General features: G+C 52.6%; 1 protein-coding gene across 1 annotated transcript in view; it reads left to right on the top strand.

Moving 5' to 3' along the window:
• The first annotated feature begins 281 nt into the window (after positions 1–281).
• Positions 282–15,458, top strand: part of SCN4A (sodium voltage-gated channel alpha subunit 4) — a 51,073-nt gene continuing 35,896 nt past the window's right edge. The window contains 6 exon segments of the mRNA XM_054088610.1: positions 282–1,057; positions 12,866–13,134; positions 13,137–13,175; positions 13,507–13,627; positions 14,577–14,664; positions 15,318–15,446. Of these exon segments, the coding sequence (XP_053944585.1) occupies positions 12,901–13,134; positions 13,137–13,175; positions 13,507–13,627; positions 14,577–14,664; positions 15,318–15,446 (611 nt within the window). The 5' untranslated portion in view covers positions 282–1,057; positions 12,866–12,900.

The following is a 15,458-nucleotide window of genomic DNA, read 5'->3' as shown; positions in this document are numbered from 1 at the left end:
TGCAGAAATGATGAGTCCTTTCTGACCAGGCTGAGTGCTGGTGTGGTTTGTCCACTCCCAGCACAGCCCTGTGCACCCCAAAAGGGGTAAGTCCTGCAAGCTTGGCACCCTGACACACCCTGGGTGTTTGCTGAGGACACAGCATAGCCTGAGAGCATGCAAAGAGCACCCAAAACAAGGAGAAGAGGGAAGACAACCACACAACAAGCCTCCCTGTTTCACCATCCCATGCCACCTGGTCTGGTTCAGACACATGAGGTTCCGCTCGGTCAGGGCATGTGGCAAGAGAAACAGGGTGAGACACTCCAGTGTGAAAGCAAGGTGACCCTGCAAGGTGGCCATCCTGGCCATCAGATGGCTCCTGGCTCCTCCTAGGCAGCAGTGGAGGGCAGGCAAGGAGGAATGAAGGAAAAATGGCAGATGCCTCTCACTTCCGAGCAAGAAGAGGAGTTGTGGTCAGTGCTGAGTGCTGCACAATTGGAATAACATTCCCAAAGAGATGATGTTGGCAGTGGGGTTGGCACTGGCTCCCCTCACCGCCCTTGCAGTTGTCCTGCTGCTCTTTCCAACTGCATGTCACTTCTGGGGGAGAGAGACGAGGAGGTGCTGGCTGGGGCCCCTTCCCATCTCCCCACCTCCCATTTGGTGCCACAGCCAGCCTGAAGCCATCTCAACATCTGGGACACCCTGCTCCACTACCATAATGCCTTGGGTGGCCAAAATTCCAGACTCAGGGCATGGCCAGGGTCAACGTAGTGCAGGGGGGGGGGTCCATGCACACAGGACCCTGGAAGCGCTGGGCGATGCAGCCGCGGGGGTTGCAGGCGCCACCAGCCCCATGATTGGCGCGGCGGGGGACGAATGCCACAGCTGAGACATGGCCGAGGCTACCTGAAGGACCCCGCATGTCCTCAGGTTTCACTCATGACCATCTGACAGCAGCAGCAGCTGCTCTGCCAACAGGCATTCACTGAGCCAAAGCCTCCAGGAGTCGAAGGAGAGGGAAATTCTGGCCCTAAAAGGTCTCTCCTTGGGAATTCACTCTCTCTACACAACAGTAAGTACTGATTTCAGACCTGGGATGATGCCAAGCCACGGGGCAGGGTCTACAGGGTCTTGAATGTCCCTGGGCTTGTCATTCTTGCAGTGCCCAGAGCAGTACAAGCAACAACAGGGGATTTGCCATCTGTATGCTGGAGGTGGATGGCAGCAGGGTAGTCCCCGTGCTCGCTGGGTTGGTGTTTAGGGCTGTAGGTACCTGCATGTACCTGTTTAGACGCCCCTGCATGGAAAACAGCCTGGGACAAGGGGAGAAAATCCCTGCAAAGGCACAGGCAGGATGTGGGGCTGCAGGTGTCAGCAGCCACAGGGCTCTCAGTGGCCCTGGACTTGCTGCTGGGATGGCAGAGGATGGTGGGGGATGTGACGGGCAACCTGTTTCTGAGCCACCTTCCCAGAGGGAGGAAGGGAGCTTCACGCAGGGCTTAAAAGTCACAAGTCGCCTTTCTTTCTCCCGGCTTCTTCTCCTGGAGATCTAAATATAAACATCAACTTGGCCAAACCAAGGTTGCAGGAAAGGTCTGTGGGGTGCTTTGCAGTGTCTCCTTTCAGGAAGGCGCCTGTCGCTGCAGAGTCCCTGTCCTCCATGGGGGAGCAGGGAGGGATCCCATGGGGAGGAGGGAGAAGGTAGGACCCCTGTGTTTTGGCAAAACGGCTTTGACGGTGGGAACAAGGAGGTGGGAGCCATCGTTTCCCCCATCTGCACGCAGAGGCCGTGGGGTGCACGCTTCCAGCCAACAGCTTTAGGGTGCTGGGAGGGCAGAGTGAGCTCGGTGTGGGGTTCAGGGCTTGGATCCCCCCATGGGCAGTCGAGAGACAGGCCAAGGTGGGATTCTGCTCGGTTTTGGGGTGCTAAGTGCCCCAAGACAGCTCTTACCTGGCCAGGCGGTGGGTACACAGGGCTGTACAAAGCTCCCATCACTCTTTGCATATGAAAGAACTGCTGTGTACCCCAGGGCCATTTTGGGGTCTGTCTGGAGGTAATCAGCCGCTCTGGTCCCCCCATCTCTTGCAAGAGCAACAGATCACGCTGGTGCTGAGTTGCAGAGAGGTTTGTGGTTAAGCACTTCTTTCCCTGCCCACACCGCTGCTGGTAGAGATGCAAGGGTTCAGCCCAGGCGTGCGAAACGTTTAACAGCGGATATCAATGGGGCAACAATTCCATAAAATCCTGGCCACAGTGGGACATCTCAATACTCTTCTTATACAGGAGAGATTCTGCACACGTAGCTGATGGATTGATGTTGTGAGCACTGGAGCTGTGTCCTCTAGTCCTTGCTTACAACAATTCCAGGGGAATAAGGGTATATTTACAGGAACTCATCAAAGAACACAGAGTCAGTCCTTCCTTCGCTTGGCTGTGCTAATATTTAAATAGTGTTTTCTATTTTCTGTGTGTGCATGAGGATCCGGTGCATTATTCAGCGCCCTGTGGAGCCACATGGGCTCCGTCTCCACTCACGGAAGTTCAACGTATTTGGGGGTGGGAAAGCTGTCCAACATCACTGGTGTTCAACAAGTCAGACTAATGAGGTCATTTATGTGGAGAGGGGAATGTGGTGGGTCCTCTGGGGTGTTACAAATGCAAAGATCCCAGTTATAGCTCTGGAGGTGCTGGGCAGGGTGCTCAGCCTCTGCGTCTGTCTGTCTGTCCAGCTGCGTCCCTCCTTGGTTATCTCTACAGCCCTGGGGAATATCTCATCTCCAAGTCCCCTGTATCCAAATCCAAGGGGATCTGAATGAAGTTCCTCAGGAGCTGGAGGGCAAGAGTGGAGGTGTGGGACTCAGCACCTGGAGCTGGTCTTGGGAAGGGCTGTGATGGCTCCAGGTGCCCCACGTTGGTTCTGGTTGCACGGTATCTGCTACAGGGTATTGGGGTACTCATCTCAGAAAAACAGGCATCCTTCAGCCCTGGGATACTGCAGGGGCATTGTTATTGCGAGTCCCGTGTGAGCATCAGGTCTGCAACCTGCTCCCAGCACCACTCGTTGGCGATCGCTATGGGAGCTGCTGGGGCCTCCCTTGGAGGTGACTGTATCACTGCACCTCATACCCTCCAACTCTGGGGGATCCCCTGGGGAGCAGCAGGTCGTTACAGCCCCACACCATCCTCCCTTCCCCCACACCGTCCCCTTGCTGATTTCACAGCACCGCTCAGATCTTTTCCAAGTCTGACATGAGAGCCGCTGGCAGGGAGGAGTTGGATGACACCACAGTGCAGGCAGTGGGCAGTGTGCAAGCGCAAGGTCCCTGCTTTAACTCTTCCCCACCTGCCTGAGCCTCCACAGTAGCCAAAATAAACCCAAGCAATCACCCGCCCTGGTGTTGCCTTTCCAGCAATCCCCTCTCAGGGGTCAGTAAGAATTGCAGGATGGGAAGGCAGTGGGGATGATGTGGTACCCCCTTCTGCATCCCCTCGTTATAGCAGGAGGAGGTTAGCACGTTGCTGCAGGATGTTGCAACCTCCTATTTCCATCTGTGGCCCAGGAGAACATCTGAGGACTTCACAGATTCCAGCCTATGTTTGTCACCCCCACCTTCAAGCACATCAAGGTACCCTTGATACGGCTGTAGGCAAACACGCATTGAAGTGCTGGCATGGGAGTAAATTAAGGTCAAGAACAATGAGCAGATTGTTCATTTCCGCACTGCTTATGATGCCAACAGCAGGAGCGGAGGCACCTCTGCAGGGCACGCGTGCTGAGTGTCAGTGGTTTACGTCCCAGAGGAAGGCTGGTGTCTTACGCATCTTCTCAGAGATCTGGTTCAGTAATGGACATGATTCTATGATCTTCAACATGAAGGATTTGGCTCTCCAAAGGAAGCCAGTGATGACACGGGCTCAGCTGCATCTCAGCAGCATCTTACTTGGCACGTGCAGAGCACCCATTGTGGCTGGGGGCCCACTGAAAGTGCTGCTATGAAACAGGGAATTGTGCATCATGTCCTTCCCCTTCTCCATGTAAGTCCACCGCTAGTTGGTGGGGGTCCTTGTCCCGAAGTGTACTACAAGGCTAGGTTGGCTGCTTCCAAGAAGGGAACTCATTCAATGTGTGCTTAAAATCACACGCGCATGTGTGCATTTGGCCCACAGAACCATAGCAGAGTCACTGTTGCTGAGGGTGACACACAGCGAGTGGCGTTGGCTGCTCTGGATCAACTTAGGGGACCATGGCATCAAGTTTATGGCCTTAAGCTGTGCCAGGGGAAGTTTAGGTTGGATATTAGGAAAAAAAATCTTTAGCAAAAGAGCGGTGAAGCGCTGGACCAGACTGTCCAGGGGTGTGGTGGAGTCTCTATCCCTGGAGGAGTTCAAAGAACATGTAGACGTGGCACTTCAGGACATAATTTAGTAGGCACGGTGGGGCTGGACTGGATAAGCTTAGAGGTCTTTTCCAACCTTAATGATTCTATGACCCACGATGGTACCCTGAAGAGCATGAACTCGATGCAGTGACCTCAGTCTCCTGGGTCTGGCTGGGGAAAGGCATCCATCAGCGCTGGACTTGCTCCAACTCTGTTTTCCAAGGGCTTTCAACAGACCATCCTTTTTGCTCGGCATCGAGCAGATTGGAGGCAGCATAGTTTCACGCAGCTCCCCAGAATGGCGGTGCCTGCTTGGAAGCATCCGGCATTCCTGCAGTGCAGTTGGCTTGGGCCACGCTTCAGGCAAAGGAGTAAAAGACAGAGAGTAGGGTGAAATCCACGGCGGTTGACAGGAGCCGGCATGGGAGGGACGTGGCGTTGAGGGAAGCCAGCGGTGCTCGCCAGGCTGGCACAGGAGACGGGCTGGGGTTTGAACCGCACACCCCTGGGACTTCCCAGCTGAATGCTTGAGGCAACTCAGGAATTCAGAGGATAATGCTGGAAAATTACTTTTCTTCTCACTGTTTAAGTCTTCTGAGCCCACCACGCTCATAAAGTAGAGAAGGAGATGGATTGAGGTAACAATTTTTTTTTATTGATGTTATTTTCTTTTCCTGAAAACTTTGCACCAGCTGCCACTAGAAAAGGGTAGCCTGAAAGCAGAGTGGGTTTATGGTTAATAACAAAGTTTCTTTATTCAGCCTGGAGAAGAAAAGTCTTCAGGAAGCCCTTAGAGTAAGTTCCAGGGCTGAAAGGGGCTGCAGGAAAGCTGGGGAGGGGCTCTTGATCAGGGAGTGCCAAGACAGGATGAGGGGAACAGTTTTCAGCTGAAAGAAGGGAGATTGAGATGAGATCTTAGGCAGAAATGTTCTCTGTTCAGGTGGGGAGGCCCTGGCCCAGGTTGCCCAGAGCAGTGGTGGCTGCCCCATCCCTGGAGGGGTTCAAGGCCAGGTTGGATGGGGCTTGGAGCAACCGGATCCAGTGGGAGGTGTCCCTGCCCATGGCAGGGGGTGGGACTGGATGGGCTTTGAGGTTACTTCTGGCCCAAACCATTCCATGATTCCATGACTGTATGATGAAAATACTGTAGGAAATCAAGATGTGACATCCCTAGGGCCATGCGAGAAGGTTTTATTTCTGCAGACATCAAACTCTACAACAGAGCACTGTGTCACCCCATACACTCAAGCATCACAAGGAAAACAGAAATATCCTGAAGCTCAAACAAATCCCGTGGCAGTGGATGGCACCACTGCTGCAGCACAGGGCTGACATCAGCACACACTGCATCGGGTTTGGAGCCGTTTGGGGTCCCTCTGACTGTCACATGCAATGCCAGGATTTGGCCGTGCTTCTCCTTTTCCTCTTGGTCCCATCATTGAGGCTGATTGGCTGGTGTACAGAGGTGGGAAATGCAGAGAGAAGAAAGACTCCGGTATTTAATCATCCCACCCATAAAGCTCCTTGAGCTCTTTGGATGTATTAATGCTGTCCTGACTGCACTGAGTATCTGTGCCCTTGGACTGGGTTTGAACCACACATGTGTTCTCCTGACAGCAGGTCTCCTAGCCCATGCAGGTTTGGTTTTTTGAAACCTATTTAATGCATGCAGGGGTGGAAAGGGGACCTGCTGACGGGGCAGGCTTCATGGGGCATGCAGAAGAGCTGGGAGAATGAAACCTGTGGCACATCCCTGGGGGACCTCCTGGGTGAGAGAGAGACAGGAATGGGCAGGCAGAGACTGAATGGTGTTTGCGACAGTGCTTGGGATGCACGTGACTGAGAGCCTATCACTGACCTGTGACTCATCCCCAAATCCTGCAGTTCCAGCTGGTCCCTGTTGCACCATCCTGCCCCACCCTGGGTGTTCTCATGGGGATAAATAAGCAAGGGATGGATTGTCCTGTGTGCAGTCAGCCTCTGGGTGCTGGCTAGGTTGGATGTGGTGTGGCCCAGGAGGTTCTGTGGTGCTGCGGAACTGCGTTTTCTCTGCACGTTGATTGGGTTCAGGCTGTGTGTGCAACAGGATCTGGTTTCTAGAGCTCCTGAGTTGCTGGGTGCTGGCTTATCTCCTCAGGCGTTAACTTCTTGTAGCTATGAGCCTGTAGGCCAGCTCACTGTTTGTTGGCTTTGGAGCACAAGCTCCTTGTTTCCCCACTAATCCCTGCTGCAGTGCCCCTGGGCTGGGCACTGTGAGCGCTTGGCTGAGCATCACCTGGCTCTGCTGGTTCTTGGTGAGTGAAACTGCTTTACACTTGCTGATGGCCATTCAGGTTGTTTTCTGTCTTGGACTTGTGTCCACATCTGTCTCTTCTGGGATCTTTACAGAGCGTCTCCTGTTAAGAGGATGAATCTTGAGGGCAGGTTTACAGATTGATGGGTGAGAGCAGCTCCTCAAGGTATGTTTGATGGTCTTGCTGCAACACAGCAGATACTCAGAGGGTCACACTGCTCTCTTCCATGTTCTGGACATCTGTAGAGCTGAGATCTCTCAAGTGCCACATGTCTGCACTTGAGATGCCCCAGTCATACCCATCTTTGTTAATCCAGCCCTGAGTACGGTGGGGGAACAAGTGAATCTCCCTGAATTTTCCAGGCTGGAGGTAACTGAGGGCTTGGCAAACTCCAGTTTTGCAGAAGTTCTCCCAGAGAGGAGAAGAGCCCTAGAACCCCTGTGATGAGCTGAGCCCAGCAGATTGGGGGTAGGCCACCAGGCACTCTGTGTCCCTCACAGCCACATATCTGCACACAGCAGCTAAGAAGGTCCTGCCCCCTCTTCCTCAGCCAATGGGAGGTTATTTTCTGTGCAGGGATGAAGTGCCGGAACTAGATGGGATGGGTCTCCCGATTATACAGAACGTATACAGCAACTCTGGTAGCTTCCAAACCACTCCTGTTATTTTGGAGGCTGATTCATTGGTGCGGCCTCAAAGTAGTAAAAATATCAGAGGAAACTGAATTTCTAACAAAGTCAAGGCCAAGCACCCAAGAGCAGGGAGCTGCTTCCTGCTCCCTGCTGGTAGCCAATGGTGCTAAACTGGAAGGTGAGTTGCTCACCCATGGCATGCCGAGGTGTTGGACATAGGCAGCAAGTTCGATGTGAGCTGGCAATATGCTCACAGCCCAGAAAGCCAAACATATCCTGTGCTGCATCCAAAGCAGTGGGACCAGCAGGGCGAGGGAGGGGATTCTGCCCCTCTGCTCCTCTCTGGTGAGACCCCACCTGAAGCCGTGTGTCCAGTTCTGGAGTCCTCAGCACAGGAAGGACGTGAATGTGTTGGAGCGAGTCCAGAGGAGGCAACAGAGATGACCCGAATGCTGGAGCACCTCCCATCTGAGGACAGGCTGAGAGAGCTGGGGTTGTTCAGCCTGGAGATGAGAAAGCTTCAGAGAGACCTTAGAGCATCTTCCACTATGGAAAGAGGCTCCAGTAGAGCTGGAGAGGGGAACCTGATCAGGGAGTGCAGAGACAGGATGAGGGGGAATGGTTTTAAACCAAAAGAAGGGAGATAGAGATGAGGTCTTGGGAAGAAATGTTTTCCTGTGTGGGTTTGGAGGCCCTGGCCCAGGTTGCCCAGAGCAGTGGTGGCTGCCCCATCCCTGGAGGTGTTCAAGGCCAGGTTGGATGGGGCTTGGAGGAACCGGATCCTGTGGGAGGTGTCCCTGCCTGTGGCCTGGGCTGGAACTGGATGGGCTTTGAGGTCCCTTCCAGTCCATACCATTCTATGATTCATCTCCTGAGGACTCACAGCAGCTTGTTGGTCTGGCCAGCCTCAATTTCCCTGCAAACTGTTTTTTGCAGAGCTGGTAGGGTAAGCCCGTAACACAGGCCATGCCATTGCTCTGCAGGGCTCCAGCCCTTTAGCTGCACACTGCTCTCCAAGGTTTTGGCTCACAGGGTGCTGCATGCATGTCTTCCCCAGAGCCTCCCACTGGATGCTGCTCCTCAAGACTTCCAGCAGTTCCCTGTCCCCACTCCCTACACCCAGCCTTTGGTCCTAGTGGAGGTAGCCATGCCTCCAGCTGCCACCAGCGATCACTGCAGGAGTCAGGTTTCTGCAGCCCCATGACTCTGCTCATTCCTCCCCCAGCAGGAGTGAGCACAGGAGGGGAAGGAGCAACACAAGCTCTGCATTTGGCCCAAGTCTCCTCTTCTGCTTGCTCGGCTAAACCCATCGCGCTGTGCCACGCAAATCCGGCTGCTGATAGAGCAGCCCCAGCCACACCAGGCATGGATGGAGTTTGCAGCTGCAGGAGGAGATGATAAGGGCTCACAGCATCACCCAAGTCTAAGCAGGGGATACTCAAAGGGGATATTGCCCCAGGCCTGGAAATGCTTTTTGGCTTTTTTTGGCAGCTTTTGCAGCATCTGATCTTGCTCTGACCACTTTGTGGCCACCCAGAGATGCTGGAATGACCCCAGGGAGCAGAATCAGGACTTAAGCCTACATGCAGGTCCCACACAGCACAGCCCATCAACATCTCTGTCTGATCTCTGCTTCCGGAAAGAGAAACAACCAATGAGCAAAATGCAGGTTCTGTGGAGGCTGGATTTAGCTCCCCTTCCCCCTGTAAGCCCAATTCCTACACCAGTGAGGGGCAGACAGTGGGGTCCCACCACTAAGCAAAGCAGCTCACACTGGGACAGCCCTCCAGGATGGGGTGAACAGCCCCTCTGCTCCCAGCTTGGCACATCCTGGCACATTTATAGCAGCTGCTATAAATAACAGCGATTAAACTTTTTGCGCCTCTGATAGGTAAAAGCAGTTTGGGTGCAGCAACAGGTGCTGCCCTGGGCACGAATCACCCCTCCAGTCCCATGGGGCTCTGCTCCAGATCTCCTCAGGACCTGAGTACCACCAGAATCACTTCTTAAAGGCAGACTCTTACCCCATTAACTTTCCTGCTAAGAAATTATTCGCTTTAAGCATCTGTATTAAGCTCCGATGTGCGATTTACTGAGCTGCCTTCTCGAATTTGTTATGGATGTCCTCCCTGGAGGGGTACCAGGCCAGGCTGGATTGGGCTTGGAGCAACTGCATCCAGTGGGAGGTGTCCCTGCCCATGGCAGGGGGTTGGAACTGGATGGGCTTTGATGTCCCTTCCAACCCAAACCATTCTATGAAGTTTTGGACTCCCAGCTAAGCTAAATAACGCCTTTGTTACTGTGACACCTGAGCTGGTGGTTTTCATAGAATCATTAAAAAAAAAAAAAAAAAAAAAAAAAAAATCCAACATTCTATGATTGTACAAAAAGAATCAGTGCAGAGAACTGAGGGGTAGAACCCTGTCCTCGCCCTGCTGATCCCACTGCTTCAGATACAGCCCAGGACACAGTTGGCTTTCTGGGCTGCAAGTACACATTGCCAGCTGAGCTTCTCATCCACCAGCACCCAAGTAGACTTCTCTTCAGGGCTATCTCGATCCATTATTATGGCGCACCCATGGGTGCTGTGGGTCCTGCTTAGCCGTGCACGCAGTGGAAATGCCCCCAGTGGAACTCTGTTGTGACAGGTGAACAAGCACAGGCCCTGTGGGTTTTGCTTGAACTTCAAGCTGCTGGTAGCAAGGGAATGCAAAGGGGCAGGCTTTCAGAGCTGTTTAAGTAGAGTGTGAAGTGGGTGGGAATCCAGAATAACTCTGGATAAGAAGCAGCAATGGTGGTCCCCTGCTGAACCACTGATGTGGGCACTGCCCCTCAGAGACATGCAGTGGCAAAAAATCCTCTTTTCTTGCTTTGGTGAGGTCTCACCGTTGAAGTCCAGTAGGTCTGTGGTGAGATGGGGCTTTGCTTCCCCTGCAGCTGCTGCTTCAGGCTCTGTTTTTCAGCAACTTGGGCCACAAGCGGGGTTGTGAGCAGTGCTGGACTCCACTTTGAAGTGATGTGATTCAGTTTATCCTATATAAACTTGTTCAGACTCTTGAATCATAGAATGGTTTGGGTGAAAGCAACTTTAAACCCACCCAGTTCCACCCCCCACCCCACCCCCCCGCCATAGTCAGGGATGCCTCCCACTGGATTTGGTTGCTCCAAGCCCCATCCAACCTGGCCTTGAACATCTCCATGGATGGGGCAGCCATGACTTCTCTGAGCAACCTGTTTAGCAAGGACAAAACTCTTCATCTTCTAAAACAGGTTTAAATATGAAAATACATCCTTTTCCACTTGATTTTTCTAAATTTTGCCCAGTTCCAAAAAGCCAGCAAGTTGCTCCCATGCCTCTGCCAGCTGCATTTTGAACGTGCACCAAAACCCTGGTGCTGGAGCCAAGTAAGAACTGTTTCAGCACTGCAATGATGGTCTCAGCCCAAGAAATGTTGTAGCTGGGGGCTGGTGCCTTATTCATCCCTAAGGCTGGATGTGATGGAGGGTGAGTAGTAATGCCACTCCCCCCGACACCCAATACTGTGCTGCTGTGGAGATTGACCACCCCTGGCAGAAGAAAATCCATTGTGCACAGTGAGATCCAACCCAGCAGCGACAGCAAGGGAGTGGGATGGTTTCTAAAACCCAGTTTGTTAAAATCAATACCTTCCTTTGCACTGTTTTTATCTCTTGGTCTTATAATCACCATAGAAACATGTTGATACCATTATACACTCAGAATTTCTCTTCCTATCAAGGCTATAAATGTTGAGATCTCCTAAATTACAAAGGATTGAAGGTTTCCAGCTCTCAGCATGCCAGGGCTGGTGCTGTGAGGAGTATTGATCCTTAAAGCTTTTTCAGGAGCAGGTGGTCAGGAGCCTCGCATGAAGTTTCGGTGCGTGGAGGAGTCGCTGCTTCCCCCTGGGACGCTCATTTTGGAAAGGGGGAGAAGTGCATCGATCCCAGTATCCCTGCAAAGTGGGAAAGAGTGTTGTGATATATCGGGCTCATCTTTGACACAAGCTGGTGTTTAAGGGTTGAATAGATATTGGGTCGATACTGAGGAAAGGTGACTCAAAGCAAGAGCCCTTCTGATACCTAGGAAGGCTTTGCCAGGGGTTTCGTAGAATCATAGAATGTCCTGAATTGGAAGGGACCCACAATGATCATCGAGTCCAACTACTGTCCATGCACAGGACAGCCCCAACATTCACACCGTGTGCCTGAGAGCGTTGACCAAAGGCTTCTGGAATATTGTCTCTGGCTTAGTGCTGTGACTGCTTCCCTAGGCAGCTGCTCCAGTGCTCCACCACCCTCTGGGGGAAGAACCTGCTCCTAATGTCCAATCTACCCTCCCCTGGTGTGTAGTCCTAGCATTCCCTCAGTCTAGAGAGAAGAGCTCAGAGCCTGCTGCTTCTCCTCCCCTTGCAGAGTGTTGATGAGGTCTCCCCTCATCCCAGGGGTTTCAGCCTTGCTCAAGGACATGGCAGCCCTGTTCCCTCCAGGTGAAACCAGCCCTCTCCCCAGCTTTGCTCCCTCCATCACTTTTTGGTTTTCTCGTGCTGCTCAGTAGAGCCACCCTTATCTTCTCCAATGGCCCATCCTGTTCCTGTCTGAGGAGACATCCTGATGTCTGTACATTAGAAAGTCCCATTATTTGCCTTGCTTTTTGACTCAAGATGATCCTTTAACCCCTTCCTTTTGCGAGCAGAGCCATCCAGCACCACAGGTTACTCACATTTCCTACAGACAGTTGCTGCGAAATGGCCACTGACTTTGTAGGACCAAGCCCTTCTGGCTGAGGAACCTCTTGCTTTGAGCACCACGTGTTGCTTGCACTGGGTGCAGGAGAAAAGCTTCCAATGCCTTGCTGTGTATTGCAAAGGGGAGACAGCTGGAGCAGTGCTGCGCATGCCAAAGGAATTTTATTTCCTTTAACGACCTCAACAGAGTGAAATTGCGTGTCTAACAACAGCCAGCTTGTGCCAGGGACACTGGCCGCACAGCTCTTGTGCTGCCCTAGAGAATGTCCAACACATTGGTGCTCTTTGAGAAGAAGCTCAATGGGAATCCGGAAGGAGAAGGATTACATGTGGTGCTCCATCTGCAAGTGATCCATGCATGATAATCTCTCTTGCAAGTTCAGAATAGGGCCTCTTGATCAGGGAGTGCAGAGACAGGATGACAGGAATGGTTTTCAGCTGAAAGAGGGGAGATTGAGATGAGATCTTAGGCAGAAATGTTCTCCTGTGAGGGTGGGGAGGCCCTGGCCCAGGTTGCCCAGAGCAGTGGTGACTGCTCCATCCCTGGAGGTGTTCAAGGCCGGATTGGATGGGGCTTTGAGCAACCTGATCCAGAGTAAGTTATCCCTACCCATGGCAGGGGGTTGGAACTAGATGATCTTTGAGGTCTTTTCCAACCCAAACCATTCTACGATTCAATATTTCTACAATAAAGCCATTTGCAAAGCCCTACTGAGATCCTGCCACTACTTGGCCTCAAGGGCTGAGTAAAAATGCCCCCAAATGACATCAGCTGGCATTGTCTTCTCAGCCACTGCCTCCCCAACAGGCTGGCCACAGGCATCCTGGAAGCAGAATGAGAGGATGGCCGGCCTGCCGTACATCCCGGGCCCTGAGAACCTCCGCCCCTTCACACCTGCCTCACTCGCTGCCATCGAGAAGTGCATCGCCGAGGCAGAGGCACTCAAGATAAAGCGGCAGCATGTAGAGCTGCCTGAGGAAGAGGAGCTCAAGCCCAGCAGTGACCTGGGAGATGCTGGGATAGAACCTGCCCCTCATCTATGGAAGACCCCACCGTTGGAGCTTCATCGGAAACTCACCTCTTGGCGGACCTGGACCCTTTCTACAGAGATAGAACGGTGAGTAGCAGGGCTTAGCCCACGGGTAGACCTGGCATTTGATGATAAGGCCCAAAATAAAACGACCAAAGCATGGATCTCTCCTTTCCCCATATTCCAGGGTTGATCAGTAGCCCATCTTGGTGATTTTCCTTTTCTCATACTTTTGTGACTGTTTCTCCTCCAAAAGCAGATCCTCTATCCTTGGCATAGGTCCCAAGCCCTTTGAGACTGCAAAACACACACAGAGTGTGTTTTTGCCATCTCTAATGGACAGTACTTGATTCTGTGGGTGGGCTTGGGAGGGGTGCCAGAAGGGCTAACCCATCTCCTTCCTCTCTTTCTCCACTAGACGTTTATAGTCCTCAACAAAGGGAAGTCCATCTTCCGCTTTTCAGCAACCCCTGCCCTCTACATGCTGGGGCCCTTCCATCCTATCCGCAGAGGAGCCATCAAAGTGCTTATCCATTCATATCCTTGTCCTCTGTGATGCTGCTCCATTGCCAGGTCAAAACAGCCCTGGGAAAGGACTGAGAGAAGTGTTTTGTGATTGTGTGGTGAGCAAATCTCCTGGGCTGGCCCCTACCATGGCCAGGACCCGCTGCCCAGCCATCCTAGTGCTTTGGTCCCTTCCCAAGGAGTGGGATCCCAAAGACCTTGGTCTTGGCTGGAGAAGGGAAAAAACTTAAGTGGTGGAGCTTCCTAGGAAGACATTTGAGGCCTTGGATAGGAAGTAAAATGTTTACAGGGCAGGAGATCCTGTCATGTCTGGGAAGTGGGTGAATTGGGGAGCTTAAAAGATGCTTTGGGAGGGGGGAAGCAGAGGAACTAGGACATTGGGGTACAGGGAAGGAGGTAACTTAGGCAGTACTGAGGATTTTGGTTTGAGACAATCAGAGGGTGAAAGGACAGGAGACGATCCCCAAGAAGCAAGTAGAGGGACACAGGATAATGGGTGGGGAAGTCGACCCCAGCAGAACGCTCTGGTGGATGCTAGGGGTTGGGAAGGCCCAGGAGGGTAGGAGGAGAAAGAGGGAAGGATGGCTTGACTCGTAGCAGAAGGATCAGACAACGGAAGGTAAGGATGTAGCCAGGGGTGATGAGATGAGAAGGAGCATAGGTGAAAAGAAGGGATAAGGAAGATCCAGCATCATGCAAGGTGACGGAGCGAGGACCCAGGAAGGGAGGGCAGGGGCCCCAGGATCATGGATATGGGAGCAGGGGGGACACCAAGCACAAAATGTGCTCAGGGGGCCTGAGCCTGGAGAGAACTGCAGGAGAAGAAGCAAGTCAATGCCATGGAACAAGGTGGGTAAACCAGGACAAGAGAGCAGGGAATGGATGGTTTCATAACCATGTGGAAGAGTGGGAATTCAGGCAACCAGCCCTTCCAAGGTGTTTCTCCTTGACTGGGTTTTAAATTATTCAGTATGTTCATCATGATCACCATTTTAACCAACTGTGTGTTTATGACGCTAAGCAATCCCCCAGCATGGTCCAAGAACGTGGAGTAAGTCCCTGCTTCCTGCAATCCCTGATCATCCTCAGGAAGGACACAGCCAAGGCTGAGAGAGGGGTGTTGGGTTCCAGACACTGCAGAGGAGGAGAGGTGTCATTGGGAGATGCTGGTGACCCTCTCGATCCCAGAAAGGACATCTGCACTCTGCATTAAACATTACAAAGAGTGGGAGTGTTTCAGACCTGCCTAAAACCTGGTGGAGTCCCTGTGATGAGAGACCACCACTGAGCAGGTTGGGTTGAGTCAGCAGTGATGATCTGGACAGGCTGAAGAGATCCAGCAGTACAAGGACCATGGACAACCAGCCCCCAGGTGGGAAGGGGAAAATCCAGCATTTTCTGCTGTGGTTCTGCACAGACTGGTCTCAGCAGGGTTCAACAGAGTGCGGTGGGGTTGGACATCTGCAGGGATCAGAGGGATCAGTCACCAAAGGTGATGGTACCTCAAGAAGTCCCATCTTGTCTTATGATGTTAGGCAAAAACCTCCCCCAGTGCTGAAACATTCTGAGAACCCAGCAGTCCGTGACCATGAGCCCCCAAACTCAGCTCCTCAGGATGGTGCCACCAGTAAAGGTGGACAGAAGCTCATCCTGAGCTGGCCCTTGGACACTGATGGGCATCTCAAGTCACCATTCCCATTTCAGATACACCTTCACTGGGATATACACCTTCGAATCCCTCATCAAGATACTGTCGAGAGGCTTCTGCATCGATGACTTCACATTCCTGCGTGACCCGTGGAATTGGCTGGACTTCATGGTCATCTCCATGGCGTGAGTTTGAAG

This window comes from Cuculus canorus, chromosome 25, assembly GCF_017976375.1.
Source record: "Cuculus canorus isolate bCucCan1 chromosome 25, bCucCan1.pri, whole genome shotgun sequence".
Classification (NCBI taxonomy): Eukaryota; Metazoa; Chordata; class Aves; order Cuculiformes; family Cuculidae; genus Cuculus; species Cuculus canorus.
Note: the sequence above shows the minus strand (reverse complement) of the source record. Positions and strands in the feature narration are given on the sequence as shown.